Below are 20,607 nucleotides of genomic sequence, written 5' to 3' on the forward strand. Positions count from 1 at the left end.
ATTAGTCCCCAAATGGCAGTTGACACTACAATATCTCTCATTGAGACTGACTGAACACCATTACTACTGGGCTCATATTACTCACTGCCAGTCACCGTTATTACAGACACACACATGCACACACCTTGACTATTTGGTTCCATGGAAACACATAATGACACTGCAAGACACTTGATTGGAATAAATGGTAGTTCTGGAGGAATTAAGTGATTCAGTGTTGTTTTTTTTGTGGTATTTCTGTTCATATGTACAGTATTTAAGGTCATCATTTTAAGGGTTATGAAGCTATATATAATTTTATATGCTATATATAGGACTGTATATTTGATATAATACAGCCTACTGGAAGTTCATGCTTGTGTTTCTGGTGCATTTCTTTGTTTATTTTTTGTCTGATAGATTTTAAATCTTAAATACTTAAAGAAAATGCATGTTTCGATTTTCTTTACTTAGAGCTAATGCTTCCCGTGGAGCACATGCTTCTCATCAGTTTCTAGTGGTTCCCATACACTGTAATGTTGAATCTATTTTTAAATCAGCATAATCCTTCATTTATTTATATAATTGTCATCCGTTGTTATTGAGCTCTGCTGTCAGCCACCCTCAACTGTGCGATTTAAATTAAATTTGCAAATTAGCGTGGGGCCCTCATTCCTCCCCTCAGCTGTGGAACAGGGACATAGTTTCCTCATCTGGATCCTCTTTAAGACACTGTAATCAGCCCAGCAGCTGTGGGGTTTCTAATTGAGATGGTTGATAACCTCCTCACCAACCACAGCCAGGCTCGATAACCATGACACAATCTGTCATTACCATGCTACGATGGGAGAAGCTGTGGAAAAAGTGAAACCCCGCAATGCCAGAGCTGCAAATTGCCATATTGTTTGTTTGCAGGCTTTTCACTTTCCGAGTCAGCCGCACAGATACGTGTTTGGAAAACAGATTTACCAGGAAGAGAGAAATAAAAAATGTCCCCAGTGCTGTCATCCTCAGTGCCTTGCCAAAGCCCCAGTAATGAGATGAGAGCTCACAGAAGGCAGCCTCCTCCGCCGCATCCTGCTTGCCTCTCCGCCTCACCCCCCACCTCCGCCCCCGCCTCCGGTCTTCACTTCCCATTCTCTCCCAGGCTGCAAGACGTGTGTGTCCTGGCGCACTTGAGTAAAAGCAGGCCATGTGGGTGCTGGTGGCTTAGTTTGGGGTTAACACCAGTGACAGCTCCACACAATGGTCCTTTTCCCCCCACATTGCTCAGCTCTGAGTGGAGTTCTGCTCACCAGACACTGATGTCATCTACGCACCAAAAGGCTCGAAAGCTGGTGGTTGCTTTGTTATGGCTACATGCACAGCGACGACATATTCAAACATACATGCACATTCACTGAACACATGGTTGGATAGACAGATAATAATATAAGGTAAATTGTGTATTTGTGCATATGTTCTTTAATAAAATGTAATTTCTTGTTTTGGTCTGTTTTGACTGTTGTCTCTCTGAACTGACTATCCAATTTTACTAGCTAAAATGTGAGGTGTTACTGACTCATTGACAAGAAAATGACATTACTCTGCCCTTAAGTTCTAGATTTATTGAACAAATACTTTTTAAATGTTATATAAATGTTTGAATTCTGTCACAGTCTTCAGGCGCATGTGGTAGTGCCAAGTTTTCCCTCAAATCATGGCTTGTTACCATCTTACCAGCCCTGAGTGAGCAGATCCTGTTTTGGCTCCCTAGGGTGACTCAGTGCCTGCTGGAGACGACAGTCCGTTCGCCGACACAGTGACTCTGGAGCAGAAAACTAGCAGCATCGGTGGCACCAGTGGGAAGGTCAGCCTTTGGATGCAGTGGATGTTACCCAAGGTCACAGTTAAACTGTTTGCACCTGACCCAACTGCCAAAAAGACAGGTACTCCAACCATGACATAATACTGCTCTTTTTTTTTTCAAATACAATGAATTTCACTACATTTTCCATTCTCTATTGCCGATTGATAATACACAGTAGTCTTCAAGCTTATGTATATCGAGTTGATGATTTACTGCTCTAAACACATGATATGTGGTAAGTCTTTATGTTTGCAGCAACAGAAGTATGGAATAACTAAAGAAGAACTGGGTAGATGGCATAAGCAGTGACAGTGACTATATATGAATAAAAATTAATTCATTATGTGTTGTTAAATTAAATTTGAGAAATTATGAATCTGTGTTATAAGACAATAGAGAAAGTTTTCATATGTAAAGCTGGACTAGTTTTTAATGCTAATTTGTCAGTGTGCAGTTTGAAAGAGTGCAGGAAGCTATTTAGTTTTTACAGTCTTGCTGTATCAACACTTTAAGTGATCAACTCCCGACTCTTTTCTCATTCACATGTTAAAGCACTCGGAGGGGAAAAGCAGCTGGAGAGAAGGGGGGATGGAGGGAAAAGACAAATAAATAAATGGGTGATGAATCCCAAGCGAACCGCCTCCTGTCCCCTTTAGATTTACTGGGGCGATGAAAGGCTAGATTTACCTTTAATTGGTGGCTGTAATATTTAGCATCTGCCAACCAGATCGCCCGGCTTAAGGTCTTTAATAGTGGAAACGGAATGTTTTGGAGGACATCACAGAGATGGTTTGACTTAGAGACAAACTAAATAGGCATTACTTTGGATTTGGGCTTAATATGTGCCATCTGAGTTGCGAGATGAACTTACCACTGGATTTTCTGTGTGCAACACATTAAGCATGTTATTGAAAACAAGAATTGTGTGTATGCAATAAATTAGATGCCTAATATCACAAGTACATTCTTGGAGATAAGTAAACCACAGATATGACTGCAGACAATCTGCTATGATGTAACATGTTTTTCAACTGCAAAGGAAATAAGATTCTTGTCTCTCCAGAGAAATGGAAAAACAGCCATTCCAGACGTATTGGTTCTCGGGTATAATGTTATGCTATTATGTGTGGAAGATTAGAGGTAGAAATTCAAGCATGAGTCTCCAGAGGCTCTTGCTAAAGGCACAAATCAGTGGTACTCTTTCCTTCTTTTAAGATGAACTATTTAAGACGAAAGGACTAAGGGTTTCCAGTATTCTTACAGGGTGGGTTTAGAAAACTCATACATCAATATCAACACCATGTTCGGAGACTATGAGTTTCTGAGTATCTACCAACTGGGGAGTTATTTCCACACAGTATCCACAATAAAGTTGACAAGCCTTGTGTTTCAATTTTAATAAGACATTAGGAGTTTCTCAGAATCACCACAAGGCAACAGTACAACAACAACCATAGTTTCACATGCATGAAGTCCATTTTCCCAAGCTAGCCTGTGATTGTGGGACTGTCTCTGTGGAAACAATGAGAGAGAACCAACAGCTAAGCTCACAGGCTCGGTTCAATACAAAGTTAATCAGTCCTTCTATGAAGCTTACTCACTTTGCCTGCAGTGGGTGGGTTTGTTTGCACACAAGGTGCACTGAGGGACGCACATACATTTTAATGAATACACACACAGAGGAGTCTACATGAACATTCAGTATTGTGTAAACACACATAGGCACACACACACACACACACACACACACACACACTCCTCATTATGACAGGCTGAGGGATATCTTATTCATACCTTGCCTTCTTACCCACATATTTCAAGGCTCTGGCCTTAATCAGCCTAGCATTGGTCCAGCTTCAAGAACTCACTGTGTGTCCACTGTGCAGGAACTGACCACAGCAGTTGGATCAGGACCAAAGGCAAGATGTGGACAGGGTTAGCTACAGTGCAGGTCCCACAGAAATTAAATTCACACACACAGATGAAACTTCCTCTACTGAAGTCCGAGTTCAGCTGTATAGCCTGTTTGCCAAGTACAATGGTGGCCATACAGCATGCTAAAACAGAAACGGGGGGAGAAGCTCACAGTGTTGCAAACTAAAGATTGATACACAATTAAGTTGCCTAATGAATGTTTGTATTTCCACTGTGATTCACTTCATGATCTTAAAATGTAAAAAACATTATTTTCTGTTTTTTGTGTTTCTGTCAGAGATCTGTGTCATCAGTGAATTAGAAGACCTGAGTGCCTCAGTAGATGTCCAGGATGTTTATACAAAGATCAAATGTAAAGTTGGCAGCATCAACATAGACCACTACAGATGCAGGTAGAGTACATCTCGTACATGTAAACACATACATACATCCAGGTTTTTTGGTAATCTTTAAGTCAGCAAGCAGGAATGGCTTAGATGACCATGTCATGTCTAAATGATATGGCACTGGTGGAGTGATAAAACTGGGACCCTCCGGTTTGAGGGCAGTCTCTCTATCCACCCGGTCACCCTGCTGCCCCCACACACTTGCGTTCATATACACTTTACCACCAATACCACTAACACTTTGTTCCCACTTCTTCTCATATGGGTGATTTTTCAGATTATCACTTGAGCGTCATCGTCTTTCCAGACAGCTGTTGCGGTGGTTACCACAGACAGGCAGATAGACAGACAGATGGACCAACAGACTAGACGGACGGGTTGAAAGGGCTCTGGGCTGGCCCAACTCTGACTCACAAAGCAGTCCGTCAGTCATTTTCTCTGAGTCTGCGGTGTCTGAATCGATTCGCAGAAACATTAACACGTTGTTAGGGGAGGAAAACCACTGGGCAACGTTCCACTGCATCCTTATGGTAATCTCTCCCCACGTCAAGTTCCAGTCAAAATGGGGTAATTTAGCTCTGGGCTCTGATATTATGAAAGCACATACTGCAGCATGGTGAAACTGAAGCTGTGACCAAAGGGGGTTTTTTTTTGTTTTTTTTTCATACCCTATACATACATTCTTCCATCAATTACAGAGTGGTCTAATTTTCAATATCTAAATCCTTATTTTTTCCTGTATTTCTTCCTCCTTGCCTTGATCACATACCTCTGTGATGGAGTCAGCAGCTCCGAGTGTGTGCCTGAGGTCTTGTTCTTTTGGGAAGAGACCACTTAGCAGGAGGCAATTCCCCCTGTCTCTGTCTGAGGAGATAATGTAACAGCAATCTATCTCTCCAGCATGTTGCATCCAGCAGACCAGAGTGTGTTTGTGTGTGTTTTCAGGTCTGTGTGCCTACGTGCCTGAGTAGAAATGTTCCTCTAAGTACCTCCTTTTCTGATCGAGCCAGACAGTGAAAGGAAGATGGACTTTCCCGGGCCCTGCGCCCACATTGAACGCCATCATTAGCCGTCAGTGCTCTCACCACTGATTGTTGATTCTGATTTGCCAAATTTTAAAAGCACCTTAGCCGTGTCTTAGGCATGTCAGTACAGGTCAGCGGAACTGAGGCGATCCTCTTGGCTTTGAACCTGACTGTCTAGCAAGCTTCTCACAGACCTCTCTGTTTCACTGCAGTCAGTTGATTTATAGTCTGTCAGGCCACATATGTTACATACAGTATGGAGTATCAACCTAAGCCAGGACAATGTCAGTGGTTAGACAGTTTTAGAGCATGAAGGTGTCGTGGGTCATTATATCATACTACTCTGCTCTCAACAGGTGTGAGTCCAATTGCTTCTGAGATGGAGCCAACCTTAATCTTTTTAGTAGACCTCTATGCCTTCCTAAGTAGATAATGGGTCAATTTTCTCATTTCTAGGTTTTTTCAGTTTAATGTGCATTTAACAACATGGTCTCAAAACACTTTTAACCGACCAAAGTTCTGGCAGACAGAAGCACTCCATCATCCAAGCCAGGTTACAGCCATGGCTGTTTAGGACACAGTGGAGGACCTCTGGGCTCCTGGCCCACTCTAATCTGTATCATCCACATATACAAGAGAGCCCACAGGGGTTGGAGTCCGTATTAATCATTCTGAACAGATAATTGTTAGGTATTTCATCACCCAGCCCAGGTTATTTGTGTGCATTGGTTCAGATTAAATCAAGCTTGACAGAGAAAATGTCTCATCTGGCCTTAGCTATCTCACTGCTGGAAAATGAATGGAAAGTTAGAAAGGGCAGGCAAATATGGGAGGTGAATATATAATTGAATCCCTGATTGTATCAAAATAGGAGGAGGACAAGAAAGGTTGGAGGAGGGAAGGAAAATGACAGGGAGGGTGTCCCCAGGGAATATGAAATAAGTGAACCCCGTAGGTGTGGGGCTCACTCATCATGGAGCAGAGGAGGTGAATTCAAGGTAAGAAGAGAAGCGAGGAGGTGATTGGGTATTAAACTCTGTAGGAGGGTGTTTCCTGTCCAGTGGGATGTTTAGAAATTAGGAGGCTTCTTCTCCTCCTTATTTTAGCCAGTTCTCCCTTAGCAACAGTGCTCCTTGAACTGTTCTGAAACGCAGAGATGCCCCCCGAGAGAGGACGGCTGGTGACAGTTCACCCCTATTCGCTCCAAGGAGCAGCTCACACAAATTGGAGCTGATGTCTTCCAGCTGCTCCGCAAATGACTTGGAGCAAAGGATGGCTGGATGGGAGTAGAGAAAGGGAGAAAAGAGAGGGATGATGGGAGAGATGAAGAGCTGTGGGGGGTCCATATGTATTAGTCACTCTTACAGCTGAGAAGGGGATTACAAAGAGATATTCACATAGGCACACACACAGAAAGAAATTACATACACATACAGGATAACGATGCATGAAACCCACGCTCATACATACACACTCACTTACCTACGCCTTTCTCACTGAACTCCCAGTAGTTTTGGTGGGGAGTAATGAAGAGGGAGGGGGGCGTAAAATAAATGATGCAGATGGTGTTGAACCATTTAATTGTGTGACACAATTTGCCATACATGTGTTGTGCATGATTTGGCATCCTAGAGTAACTGGAATAATGCTGTGCATGTATATGTCTGTGTGTGTTTTATATACTGAAGATTTATGTTGTGCTGCAAATTGAGAATGTTGTGTCTGTCTTCATGTTAATGTCTTTTGATGTCTGCTTTACAGATGCTTTCTGCTTCTTATGGATGGCCTCAACAAAAAATCTAATGTCACAAAAAATAATTATTCATCATATTGTTCATGTTTATATAATTCCCCAAGTTAATACATGTGTTTTTTTTTATTCATATCTCAAAACAGTGTCTAAAATTCAATGGTCATTTTACATACGTAATTTACCTGTATTGAAGTTTTGATGTATGCTTCCAGGCTGCTGAAAGTTTGATAAGAATGTTAGTATCAGCCTGTGGTTTACTTATCTTAATACAATTTTGTAACTACTGTTGCTGTTAAAGAGATATTATCAGTCCCTGCTACAACAGTAAGAGTAGTCCCAGATGCCCAAGTTAAGCTTGGCCTTGTGTGTCTCTCCAGGCCAGGGCAGGGCTGGCACTCTGGCCACTATGAAGGACTCATTCTGCAGTGCAAGGAGACAGCCGTGGTGAGGCTTCTGCCTGTCCCAGCAATAGCAGCCTTAGGCCTCTATATAATGTGCCTCTGCCATTCTGCTGCTCCTAATCAAGGTCCTTCATCTTTGCTCATGCTGGACAGACAGGAAAATAAAAGAAGTCATAAGAAAAAACATTATTTTTGGCTATAACACAGGGTGTACACAAGTGTAATATGTTGATACATCTTACAATTTTCATGAAAACAGAATAAAATTACAAATAAATTCCATTTACAGTATAACATTCCTGTCTCTCCAGTGGCTCTGATTGGCTAAATAATCAAACCAATGAAATCTGGTGACAACTGTTCTCTGTGTGTGTGTGTGTGTGTGTGTGTGTGTGTGTGTGTGTGTGTGTGTGTGTGTGTGTGTGTGTGTGTGTGTGTGTGTGTGGGAGGAGACAAGGACATGGGCCTCCATTCTCTTGTTGATGAAATTTTATTGTGGTGATGGTCTCATACTGGTACCTAAGGGATGAAAATGTGTTAGATAGGGCACAGTTTACATTATTTAAGCAGTTTAATGAAGCAGTACAGAATGTACACTAGATAAAATGATTTAAAGATTTATCAAGTCTTTTCCTCAGCGTTTATCTTGTGTACGTGTCAGGGATTTTGCCTCTAAATTGTACTTTAGAGGCAAAATACTGCTCATCCGAGAATTAAACATTTGCTTCACTGTTCTTACTGGATAGTATAAGACCATTCCACATTATTTCAGCTGGTTCAAGCTGGTGCAGCTTCCCTTGGTTTTAATCAGTTTACTCTATACTTTATTTTTCCACAATTATCTTAAAAGTTTCATGCTTTTCTGTCTTTTCTTCCCTATTTGTCTTTTTTCCTACTCATCTCTATCTGTATATATGCTATTATCTTCTCTGCCCCCTCCCTGTGACTTCTTACCTTCTCTGTCCCTTTTGGCATCTATTTTCTCTCTCTTTCTCCTCCTTCCCTCTCCTCACCTCCAGTACGGAGGAGGGTGTTCGGAGCTCGGGCAGCTGTGGAGGAGTGGTCCTCTCTTGCACTGACAAGCTGAACAGACGCACTGTGTTGGTTCGACCCGTCAGCAAGCAAGACACTTTCAGCCACTTCTCTGGCTTTTTCCCTCCTGTAAGAATCCAGCTCTTCTCCTTTTTAGTTAGACACTGCTTAACCTCCATTAACAGTGGCTTAAAAGAGTTCTGTGTGCTCCTCAGAGATGTTTCAGAAGCCAGTGCTTAAATTTGGCTTTAAACAATTGTAGTGTTGCTTTGAAATTTCCCACTGGTACATCACAAATTAATGAAACCAATCACATAATGCTGTAAAGGAAAATACCTCCATGGGTAGTTATATAACACACTTGGTCTCTGAGGAATGTACTCCAAACTTGAGAATGTGTTGTTTTATGTATTTACTTACATTTTGTTACAGAACATCTCCCAAAATGGTGCAGATGAGTAAAATGCTTTTAGAACTAGAATTTTCAGAGTGTTTCAGAGCTAATAAATAATTGTATTAACAGCTATAAAGTCCACTGTTATTGGATGTTTTTGCAGACTTTGCCCTGATGTCTTAAACAGACAACAGTTGGAGATTATTTTCTTTTACTTAATGGGTATTTAGGTGATTTTCACCCAGTAATTGCTTTGCAAGTCACTCATAAGATTGGAGATCTGGCCTTTCAGATAATAATTAAGCCTTAGAGGACAGCTGCAGTCATTATTTGGTTTTATAAGAATTTATGTAAAGGGCGCTGATTTGCTGATCCAATCTAAATCACTGTTCAATGAATACGTTTGCTCTAGAACACTTCTTAAGCTAGTAGCTTCAGCTTGGCTTTTTTAGAGTTGTATATGGGAACCAAGAGGGCTGTTTTTTGGGGGCTGAGGTTAAGTCTTGCAAGGGTAAGTGTTATCCTGGCTTTCCAAACTACAAATCCCAAATTTTAGTATTGTTGAAGGTAAACGCCAGCTTTTCCAAAATGATCTGTATCGAATTTAATCAATTTTCTGTAAATCTGGCCCAGTTTCTTAATTAAGATTTGAAATTAGTAATGTAATTGGAGACCTTTTGCTCAAAAATGTATTTATATTGTAAAATCTATCTTATTTTTTAGCCAGGCTTAACCCTCATCCAAGAAATCAGGCCAAAATAACCCTGAACAGTTAAAGTTTTTGTCTGTGTAATGATACCTGTCATCAGTGTGATTTGTCCTGTCTCACCACTGGCCAGACGGCAGCCAAGGTCCTGGAGGGCTCTCACCAGCAGCATGGCTTCCTGTCGATTACCTACACCCAGGCTGTCACCAAAAATGTCCGTCACAAACTCACCACCCGGCCTGACCGGCCAACACGCAGCAGCGCTACCACTGCCAGTCAGCGGGTGACCACTGATCCTCTGGCAGACAGTGCACCTCAGTACCTGAGAGAAATCCTGCTGACAGCCCAGCCCTTTGATGTGGTGCTATACTGTCCCTTATTGGCTACTGTAGCAGGGGTGTTCCAGGTAGACAAAAAGTGTCTGTCAGTCAGTTCCTATAACTGTGGAGTATGTCAAGGCTTGTCCCATATGGGGAATCAACAACAACAGATATAGTTTTTCATTTTTTTTTAAGCTTGGATGAATAAATGTCAATATCCAAAGCAATGATTCTAGATTCATTTTGCTGTAATTTGAGAAACCTAATAAACTAGGTATACGTAGTCTTAGTCAAAGGAAGTAAGAACTTAAAAAAAAAATCAGTCAAAAAATCATTTGTCATTAATAGATAGTTAAAAGCCTTTAAGATGAATTAAGGTTATTAAATCAATTTTACCTTAAACTCTTATACATTTGATGCAGAAAGGCTACTCCATGGTGAGAATTTATTTACTTTTTTGTTATTTGTATCAGCCATTAAAACAACAAAACTTATGATTAAGATCTTATGAATTCATTATTTATGTTTTTGTCTTGATGTATTTTCAGGCTACGGTACCAAGACGCTACAGAGAGCGTGGGAAGTCAGCAGGTCAACCAATGAGAAGCCACACACTGACCTCTCGATGTTTGCCTCTCATCTACATCAACACCAGTGTGATCAGGGTCGTCTGCCCCGGGGCTCAAGACAAACATACAGCTTCAGGTTAGAGAACTGCTTGTCGCTTTGGAACGCACATGGAAAACTTAACAACAATGGGACAGTGTTATGTCACAGGCAGTGTTTTGGATTCTTCAAGTCTGTGGTGCCTGTATGAAAGTCCCCGTCATAGCCAACCAGACATAGCAGAGTCGCCACATTAGTATGCACAGACATTTGCTAAGAGAAATAGTTGAGGTTCCAAAGAACCGACCAGTTATATACACTCCTGCATAATATAAAATCATTGGTGGAATGTCATAAATGGAGGCTTGTTTTGTCTGCTGGTAGTAATGACTAATAGTGGTAAGGCTGTACTTTTGAGGCTCTGTAAGGCAGTGTTTGTGTGTGTGTTTGTGTACTGAGTATCTTCATGTCCCACAGTATTTACGCGTGTGTGTATCATGCACATTGTGTGTATTCACATTTGTTTAAGCATTGTAAAATTGTGCATGTAGGATAAATGTTTTGACTGTTCACAGTCTATGTATAGTATATGTCCCTGCATATCCAATGTAGTTGATTTTGTGTCTGTGTGTGTCCCAGTAGATCTCCATGAGAAAAAAGAAGACACCCTGGTTTTAAAGCTGGGTTCCCTCAGCATGGCTCCTCAGGCTGATAACCCCCTGACCCGCACTGTGCTACGAAAAGACATCTACCAGTAAGACAAACTCTCTTCTCACTACAATCTCTCTGCTGAATTGACATTAAGTGATTATTTTTTAGACAGAAAACTGGACATTTACAGTTTTCAATAGAAAAGCAATATTAAAGTTATAACTTGGTTTTAGTGAAATATTTACAGAAATTGTTGTTATAATAATTTTCCACAGTAATCTCATCACATTCACACAGCTTTATCTCATTCTGACTTAAAAACACACCACCGGTAGTATTAGTCCACCACAAAACTTGCTATTTGACCATAGTTCATTAAATGTGCCACTCAAATTTGTCTGACCTCAAGTCACACTCCATAAAACCTCTTGTGGGTCAAGTGTTTTTGGTGTCTGTGTGTGTGTCTGGGCTTGTGTGTGTATGTGCAATGGTGCACTGTGTCATGTTTGCTCTCTCACGGGAGGTTTTTAGGGTACAGCGGGTGATAGCGCCACATAGAGGTTAAGCTGCCCCAGCAATGACAGAGAGCCATGAGTGACACCTTGGGGGTCTGTCGGGCCCTCCAGCTGAAACACAAGACTGTTGACACAAGCCCCCCGTGCCATGTGGATCAAAGCTGCTAGGCAGGGAAAATCTGGACTTCTGAGGGAAATAGCTCAGTGCAAAACACATTTCCCTGCTATAGGCAGCTAAGAGAATCTGGATTGTGTCATAGCTGCCTCAAAACCGCAGCCCCACGGTGTGTGTGTGTGTGTGTGTGAGAGCAGTTGTGTGAATGGGCAGATATGGAGCTGGCAAACACATGTAATGAGGGAGATAAAAGTGGTGCCAAATGCTTTGTGCAGCTGCAAGTGAGATGTGAGATGACACAAGACGTGAAGTGGAGAAAAAGAAAAAAAAAGAAGTTGGACAACATAAGGAGAGGAGAGGCCACTTTAGGCTTCATTGTTGCCTTCAGTTGGTAGAAGTGTCATATGCAGGGAGATTGCATTGAGCAGGGAGGCAGAGGGGGTCTAGGCCTATGGGCATGTCTGACAACCATCGAGGCAAGATGGAGTGGAATAGCACACTTTTTTCCAGAGTATCCAAGCTATCTCCCTCACAGTCTCTCATTTACTCGTTTGATGTATTGGAGCAAAGATGGTATTGATCAGTAACCATAGCTACTGTTTGCAGGGACTTTTGGAGGTATTTCTTTTATCCCCACTTGTTTCACACAGTGTATTGTGCTAAAAATGTTTGATCTTTGTTTTGGTACAAGTTAGTACAGCTAATAGGATATAACTACTCTGTTTCCATGGAAACTGTGCCTAGATTTATTTTGTTGACATGATGGCCATGTTGTTATCATGTCAGATGATAAATGATGATCTTGTGGGCATGGAAAATAATCTGGAGTTTTTCTCAGACTTTCACCCCAAAAACCAGCTAGACCAGCCATGCAATTTCACCCCATATTGGCCAGTAATGTTCTGCCTCTGGTAGTTAGAGGATTGGTGGCTCTGTGGCTATGGTGCCCACATCTGCATACATTGCCTCGCACGATGCTCCACCCTGGCCTGAACACACACACGCTACCATGTAGCCCTCCACACACACATAGGCTTGCAATACACACAGTCAGGCGCACATGGACTCCCAAACACAATAACTTGCCTACACACAGTAATGCATTCACACCCAAATGTGCAATGAACACTACCACATACTGTACATATTCATACAAAAATACATATATACATACTCTGTCACAAACACTAGCAGCAGGCATGGCCATGTGTACAAACAGACCCACATTCACTCACCCCCTTAACCTCTACGCACAGAAGCCAAGAGTCACCACTTCCCTCTCTGCAGTGAAACCCAGGAATTATGTCAAACCACTCTCTGTGTTCATTCTTCCATTCCTAACCATGTATTATCCTCACCACCTTCCCTGTTCACATCTGCCCTCCAATTTAGGATGATCACACTTCTGAGTCACATGATTGATAACCCTGAGATCAGGGACTTGTTGACATACTATTACCAAGCACTGTTATGTGCTTTATCTGTACTGAATTCTACTGCGTGTGCTCCCCCAAGTTGTATAGAGAAAGTCATTGTGAGAGTCTGTAATCGTGCAAACCAATATGTGTTTACAATCTATAACCGACTGTGGCTATAGGAAGAAATATGTCTGTGAGTGCCGGTAGCCATTTGCTGCAGTTCTGTTTAAAGCCCACCACTAATTACATCCGTTGTCATAACTGAAAGACTGATCCAAGCAGCCATGCTGTTATTGTCTACTGTACATGAAATGATTGCCTCACAATGTCTAAAACCATGATTTACTATAATGCCACCCTGGGAGAGAAGACAAGAGTGAAGGCTAAAATAGCGAGCATATGTAAACATCCTGACGGAGCATATCTTCAAGACTGTTCAACTAACACTGTTTCTGACACACTTCAAAGCTCCTCAGCTTCCCTTTCTGCATCAACATTTTCAGGGTATAGTGTGTATTTATCATTTATAGTACATAGATTTCTTCAAAGAAGATAAAATAAACCAGTTTGACTGTAAAGTTGATATCCACCACCAGGTTCATTTGGTAACAATTAACACTGTTTCATTTGATCATGTGATGTTGAATTTTGTTTCCCTGAAGGAGTAGGTCCCCAGCGGCTTCTTCACTAAGCAGGAATTATGACACAGAGCTGCAGGCTTCCCCTCTTTCTCCCTCTCCATCTTCAGCTACAAGGCCGCTGTCAATTTACACAGCTGAAATCATTTTCCTGTCTTGAAAAAGCGGGCTTTTTCCAAGTACATGAGCGCCGGCCTGGGGAATGTCCAGCATGCATTCAGCCCTGACTTTCTTGTGGTTTGGGCCCTCTGTAAAATCTCACAGATCTTTTACTCCCCACTCCTATTTTCTCATTCTCTCTGTTTCTCTCTCCTTTTTCCAATGATATTTTTTTCACTTATGGAACAACATTGAAAGCTTCTCGTATGCTGGGGTGAATGGGGACCACTCTTTCAAGTACCATGTGGAGATTGGGTGTCCCTTTTTAAGGGCACAGAGACACATGTTAAAATGTCTAGGTGCAAGGGTTAAAACAGTATATAAGTTTGCCAATATCATTTAATGACGTGGCATACATATTTATTGATACGAATTAACCAATAAATGATTTGAAATAACTGATGATTAGCTAATTGCCTTTAAAAGTAAGTGATGTTGTGCACATTACTTAGTCATTGAAATTACTTTAATGACATAGTTGTTTTAATATACTGTATTGTTTTTAGCTAACCAGAAATTAACTTTAAGTATATTTAACTACAAATTAACTAAGGCTACCAAAAATATTTGATTTAAGTTAAATATACTTAAAAACAAATAAAATTTGAAGCATGCTGTGGCCTTTAGTGTTGTTAAAACAACTCTGTGTCTGGTGTTAGAATATAGAGGGAGTTTGTATTGACAGGGCAGCCGTTAAATAATTACTATATAAAGAAAGTGTAAATGATGAAAGATTGACTTAACCTTCTTGCATATGTGTTTGCCCCTTCCTGTGTGCCTGGTTGCATCCATGTGTCTGCACGTTTCTACGTGTGTGTGTGTGTGTGTGTGTGTGTGTGTGTGTGTGTGTGTCTTAAAATATCCTGCACATTTCCCGACATCCCCACACCTAGATGACACAGCTCTAGTTCCATCACATACTCGGTTACCTCATGGTCTGTCCGAGGGAGACTCAGGGAGCATCCTGCCGCCGCAAAATATGGTTTTTGTTTTTTTGTTTTGATTAGTGCACATGCCTGCGTTTCTACGGTAACGGCAGAGAAGGCTGCTGTGTCAGTAGTGATGCAGAGCCAAGTCAACATGATGTGGCTGTATCAATGGACTCTGTTTCTATTTCACTCCCTCCTCCTGTGTCTTTTTCTCATACACTTTCCAAAGTATGCCTTTTCTTGTCAATTGCTCTTTTTCTCCCTACTTCTTTCCTCATCCTATGTTTGTTTCTGATGCTTATAACCCACTCTACCGCTTCAGCATTATATATCCTCATCACCTAACTTCTTATTATCCTTATTTTCTCCCCATGTTTTGACTGCTGTACCTTTTGTCTTTATTCTATTCTCTCTCTTTTCCTTATCAGCAATGTTTTCTTTCTTCTCTATTCCGTGTTCTCCTCTCTCTTTCTCTATCCTTCCTTATCTCCACCTTTATTTCTTCCTTCCCTCCTTCCTTCCTCTCTTCTGTCCTGCCTTCCCTCTCCCAAACTTTATTTTTTAGCATGTAATGTAACTGTCTCTTCCTCTTTTTGTTATTTCCCTTCATGGACCCTTTTACCCTTCTCTAATATCTTCATTTTCCTCCTCCCCTTTTGCTCTTTCCTGCTTTTTCTTTTTGGCTGCAGTATATGTACATGTCTTAATAGCTCGTTTTCATACTTCCATCCATTACTTTCCTTTATTCTCACCTTCTGCCGTCCTTTTTAAATAGAAAAAGAGACATGGGGGTCCATGTCTTTTTTTTTTCTTTTTTTTTTCTCTCTCTCTATGTCTCCATGTGTATTTGTTATTTCCTTCCTGTCTCCGTTTTCCTCTCGGTCGCTCCAGTGTTGGTTAGACTGGTCTCAGTCCCAGCACTCTGTGGTCAGTAAGCAAGCCCCTTATTGCTGTTGAATGGCTGCCTGGTTAAGCCCACATATATGTCCTAATAAGTGGTTGGGATGGGGATCTCCCCTCCACAGATAAACACAGCCTGCCGAAGCCAGGACCCTGCCTGTTACTAATATAATTCCCTGGCAGTACATTATATGCACCCTTCTCCCCTAGTAACATCCTTGCCATGGCCGTGTATGTGTGGATATAGTGATACCAGTCCCCAGAGAGGTAGGAGAGAGGTGTACTGCTCTTTCCTACTACCTGACAGTAAGTGATGTACCTCGTCAGAAACTTTTGGGAAAGGAGTTGTATTTCTGTTGGTCTTCTAAATGGATCCATATTTTTTACGATACACATTTACAGAATTAAAAATTGGTTTAGCTGCTAACCTCTACAGCGAAGCCTGCATTGCAGGGTCTTAAAGAGACATTGACTGCCTAATTAGACATTAACTGAACTTTGTTTGTTTTACATTACAATATTTTAGGTATGGTATTTGTGGGAGCATAACACTGTGATGCAGATTTCAGTAACGGCTTTCATAACATATATCAATCAATAAATCAATAATTACGACTTCACAGATACAACTTAATTACAATAACCACTTAACCATATAGTGAGTGTGCAGATAGATAAATGGAAAGAATTCAGTAGAACTAAGTGGGCTTGGTTACTATGAACACTGGCATCAGTTCTGTCCTCTAATCACTGTTTGTTCATTCCGTGGTAGTATTTCTATTTTTATTAGTTTGAGGCAGTAGGAGTGAAGGCAAGGTGTGGAATAAAGCTGCTTATAGGCCTTCAGCACATCAGCTTTATTAAAAGGTGCCGACCTGTCACAGCATCAGCAGTCACCTCAGTAAATTCACCACCGGTCACTGGGGTTCACATACTGCTGCTGCTGCTGCTGTGCTAGTAGTAGGATTAGGAGACCCTGTGAGTTTTATGCATTCTAATCTCTTGTCCTCACATTGGGGCAAAACACTGAATGATCCTCTCAAGCGTCTGTATAACAGCTGCAGCTCTCTTACTTTCTTTTCTTTTCATATGAAACGCCATTCTTTTTTTATGCTCTCAGCTGGTCTCCCTCTTTCTTGTCTCCCTCCTCATCTTTCTTTTCCTCATAAAACCCAGAGTTCCCAGCAAATGATTCATTAGATGCTTCAGTGCACACTTGCCTCATCACTCACTTTAGTCGGCTGCCAAGTGCCCCATTTCCCCGTTTGTTTACACCAGCAAAAAGTGCACCGGCTTTGCTTTGCTGCCGCAGTGGAGAAGAGCTGCTCAGGCCACACACAGTGACACCCAGGACCTACACTATACACTGATTTAGGAGTTGCTTTAAAAACTCCCCTGGCTGCTGAGCAGGTTTAATGATAAACTTATCATTATGATAAACTCCTTTGAGAGGCAATGATGGCAATGATCGTAATATCTGTATCACCAGAATAAAATAACTCTTAGTTATGATCTTTTTAAGCTGCCACTGCAGAGCAGCCTAAATAATGAGCAGCATTCATATGTGTAAGTAACGTTTTTGATGCACCAAAATTAAGTTTTGTAATAGTAGTGTTGAAAGGAGTTACATTGTAAAACTTATAAATGACTCACTGCTAAGTGTAGAACATTGCTGCACAGTGCTTTGAGTATGCAGAGTAGCGTTTTAGAACAGTAAACATGGTGTCTGTGGGTATTACCCAGCCAGACATAAGCCATTTGAATCAAAGTTCTCTTTATCTATTTTGGTCTTTACTTTTAGGCTTTAAAATATATTCAGGGGATCTTAATTGCCTAGTATACACTTTTGCTATTCTAAATTCTGTTTTGTTTTTTTGTTTTTTATGAAAATATGCCAGTGTGTCATTAACACAGAACTGTGGGCAAAACCACACCAACTTTGTAAATCTCTTTAATTGCATTGGTCCTTTTTTTGGCTAACTAGCTGTTCTGATCTTTTAGGTGCTTCAAATGTGTATATTGATGTCATTACTGCGTCTCTTATGGCTGTGACTTAAATATATGTTATTACAGCAATCCCCTTTGATACTACTTGATTGCCTTAAAGAGAGTGTAGTTATAGTGCGTTAAAGGCAAATGTTCAGTTATCATAATGTAATCCAGTAGTCATTATAAGCTTTTAGGAAACAGCACTGAGCCATGAGAGTTTGTTGAACCTGAGCCAGCCAACAGAGGAGCCAACCCACCCAGCAGTCAAAAAGAGGTAAAGTGTCTAATAGTGAGAAAGATTTCATCAACAAGAATGGCTCTGAGGGCTCCTGAGGCCTGGGCTTCATTCCTATTGTGCTCTGTTTGGGCCTGGGAGTCTGAGGATAGAGACATCCAATTGAGATGATTAGAGCTAGACCTTTCTTGGTCAACTGTAAATCATTTAGCTCCATTTGTTTCTCTCCCTTTCTTTTAACCCTCTCTTCTACTTGTTGATGTACACCCATGTTCTCCCTCTATTCTACAGAGAAAGAAGATAAAATAAGCAAGGATTTGGAGGGTCAGCCAGAATAAACATTGTTTTTTGTCAGTCCAGCAAATGAAACACCTGGTGCTGGTAAACGCAGAGGACATATTTCACATCGCCTTGACACTCAGGATTAATGCAACATCAAATTGTTTTTAAAATGGGGACAACCGCTACCCGGAGTAAATCATATGTCCCCTTTTATTAAAGTTTGCCTTAGAATTTATGTTTTGAATGTGACACGATAGCCTGCACATAGCCGACAGATGAGACTGGGAATGGGTTCGGAAGGGCTCATGTTGAAACAGCCCTCAGACAACGTGTCGTAATGTGAACAGGAAGTTTAGACTCAGCCACTGAATACTGCTGTGGCTTTGAGGTGGATTATTTCCCCCTTCACCTTTTTTTCCTTTAGATAAAGTGATATTTGTCCTTCTTTTCTGTGGGAACCAGTGTGATAGATAGATTTCTCTGTCTCCCAGATGATACAGCGAGCATATCATATGACATGCAAGCTGATTTCCTGGAAAGGGAGAAAATGCCATTTGCCTCAACAGCCGTAAGAGAGAGGGGAAGACTTAGTTTGTGTTTGTGGAGCTTATGTTACGAGAGCAGAACAGAGGAAACCAGATGAATGTTAGTGGATTTGATCTTTAATCTGTGAACCAGAGTACCTGACCGCTGTGTTCAATCAAGCTAACCACACGGTACGAGGCTATCAGTCTTCTTAAGGGTGTACTCCACGCTGTCCGGGCTGACCACCGGCCGTCCCTCTTTCTGTCTGACTAGAGGCCCTCGAACAGATTAATACAAGTAAAATTCATATGAATACTGAATAAATTCAATGATCTATTTACCTATATATCATATTGTATTTTTATCATCTCTCTTTCTGTCCCTCTAATTCCACTTATTCATCACTGGAAAGCTTTTGACCGCAGCTCTACACTTTGTGTTTAGCCAGCAGCATCTTGTGCTGTATATGAGTAGGGAGCTGTATACAGCGTCTTGTGTGCTGTGTTGTGGTGTCTGCTGACTTCTGTGTACAGCCTGTGGTTCATTCCTTACATATCTGTGGCCTCTGTGATGTTATTCTCAGGCCCTCTGCTCTGTGAGAAGATTGCACCACAACACTTGTATTCCTCGGCCTGCAGTTAGAGGTTTAGGGAGATTAGGAGAGAGAAAACCCCAGCCTGGGCCCTGCCATACATTTTTATGGCCATTTTATGCATATGATTCTGATGTAGTGTGTGGAGAAGAGGGAGGGTAGGGGGTATTAGGACTCACCACAGGGGAATCAAACAAGTAAACCGCAACTTATTTTCCCTCTCTTTTTTGGCACAAAGTTGACAGGACGTTGGGATGGCGATGTTGTGGTCCATTTGTCTTTGGGTCCATTGGTCCAACACTTTGGTTCATTCTGAAATATCTCAATAACCTTTGGATAGATATTCATGAAATGTGGTACGGACATCATTGTCTAAAGAGGATCAATTCTAGTCATTTTTAGAATACCTCGGTTGATTTCCTGTGGTTGCACCATGAGGTCACAGAGACTGTCCAATTTGTCCAACATTTGACAAGATTTTGTAAAATCTATTTCATGGATTTTCTTGAAATTTGCTGTGGATAGTCATGGTCCTCAGAGGATGAATTGTAATGATTTTTTTTACCTCCTCTGGTCAAATTTTCAACTTTGTACACAAGAAATCTGAAAGTAGATAAAACAGATTGCCCTGACATTTACTGAACAAAATCATATCATGTTCCTCAAAGAATGAACCCTTTCAATTCATTTCAGATAAGATCTCTAAATGTAATGCAGGGCAGGTCCCATGTATTATGGCTACCTTTTCTCTAGAACCTCTGCAGGTTGAAAAATATGTACATTTTCATTCTCACCGGAAGATAAACCCTTAAAACTGTGGTAACAGTGTAAATATGGTACTCACATGCAAGCTGACCAAATGAGCTCATTAACCCTGAGTGTGCGCAGTGCAGTTCCCCTGTCACGTGTTACTCCTATTCAGTGCAAAACCAAAACACTCACAGTATTGATTCCCAACAACTGCACTTTCTTTTTTTCTTTTTTCCTTTTTTTTTTTTTTTCTCTTTAACATCTGTCTATGTGTTGCTGTTGAAAGCAGCTTGGAGTTGCATTCCTTGTTTGGTGGCATTCAAGGTGACAGACCTTAATTCAGAGCTTCCCGGAAACCGCTCTTGTGTTTTGGCATACTGCTGTCAGTCAGGTCGGGATGCATGCTGACAGAGGCGAGAAGGATCACCCCTCAGCTGTCCAGCACTCATAAAAGGGCCTGATCCAGGGGTTGACCGCCTGGCCACAGAGCTCCATGCTCAATGATTGTGCCTGTATGTATGTG

The 20,607-nt window shown here is 41.3% G+C and overlaps 1 protein-coding gene across 17 annotated transcripts in view; it reads left to right on the top strand.

The window, feature by feature from the left end:
- The window catches only part of LOC122881231 (vacuolar protein sorting-associated protein 13B-like), a 332,781-nt gene that overhangs the window by 175,499 nt on the left and 136,675 nt on the right, over nucleotides 1–20,607 (top strand). For 5 of the 17 annotated variants that reach the window (XM_044207121.1, XM_044207122.1, XM_044207126.1 and 2 more), the window contains exons 26-31: nucleotides 1,736–1,907; nucleotides 4,041–4,155; nucleotides 8,348–8,489; nucleotides 9,594–9,866; nucleotides 10,329–10,485; nucleotides 11,026–11,140. In XM_044207121.1, coding sequence (XP_044063056.1) covers nucleotides 1,736–1,907; nucleotides 4,041–4,155; nucleotides 8,348–8,489; nucleotides 9,594–9,866; nucleotides 10,329–10,485; nucleotides 11,026–11,140 — 974 coding nt within the window. Of the gene's footprint in view, nucleotides 1–1,735; nucleotides 1,908–4,040; nucleotides 4,156–6,935; nucleotides 7,062–7,304; nucleotides 7,372–8,347; nucleotides 8,490–9,593; nucleotides 9,867–10,328; nucleotides 10,486–11,025; nucleotides 11,141–20,607 lie in introns of those variants that run through there. The other 12 variants (XM_044207123.1, XM_044207127.1, XM_044207128.1 and 9 more) reach the window with 6 other exon arrangements.

The sequence above is a fragment of the Siniperca chuatsi genome, linkage group LG9 (genome assembly GCF_020085105.1).
Source record: "Siniperca chuatsi isolate FFG_IHB_CAS linkage group LG9, ASM2008510v1, whole genome shotgun sequence".
Lineage (NCBI taxonomy): Eukaryota > Metazoa > Chordata > Actinopteri > Centrarchiformes > Sinipercidae > Siniperca > Siniperca chuatsi.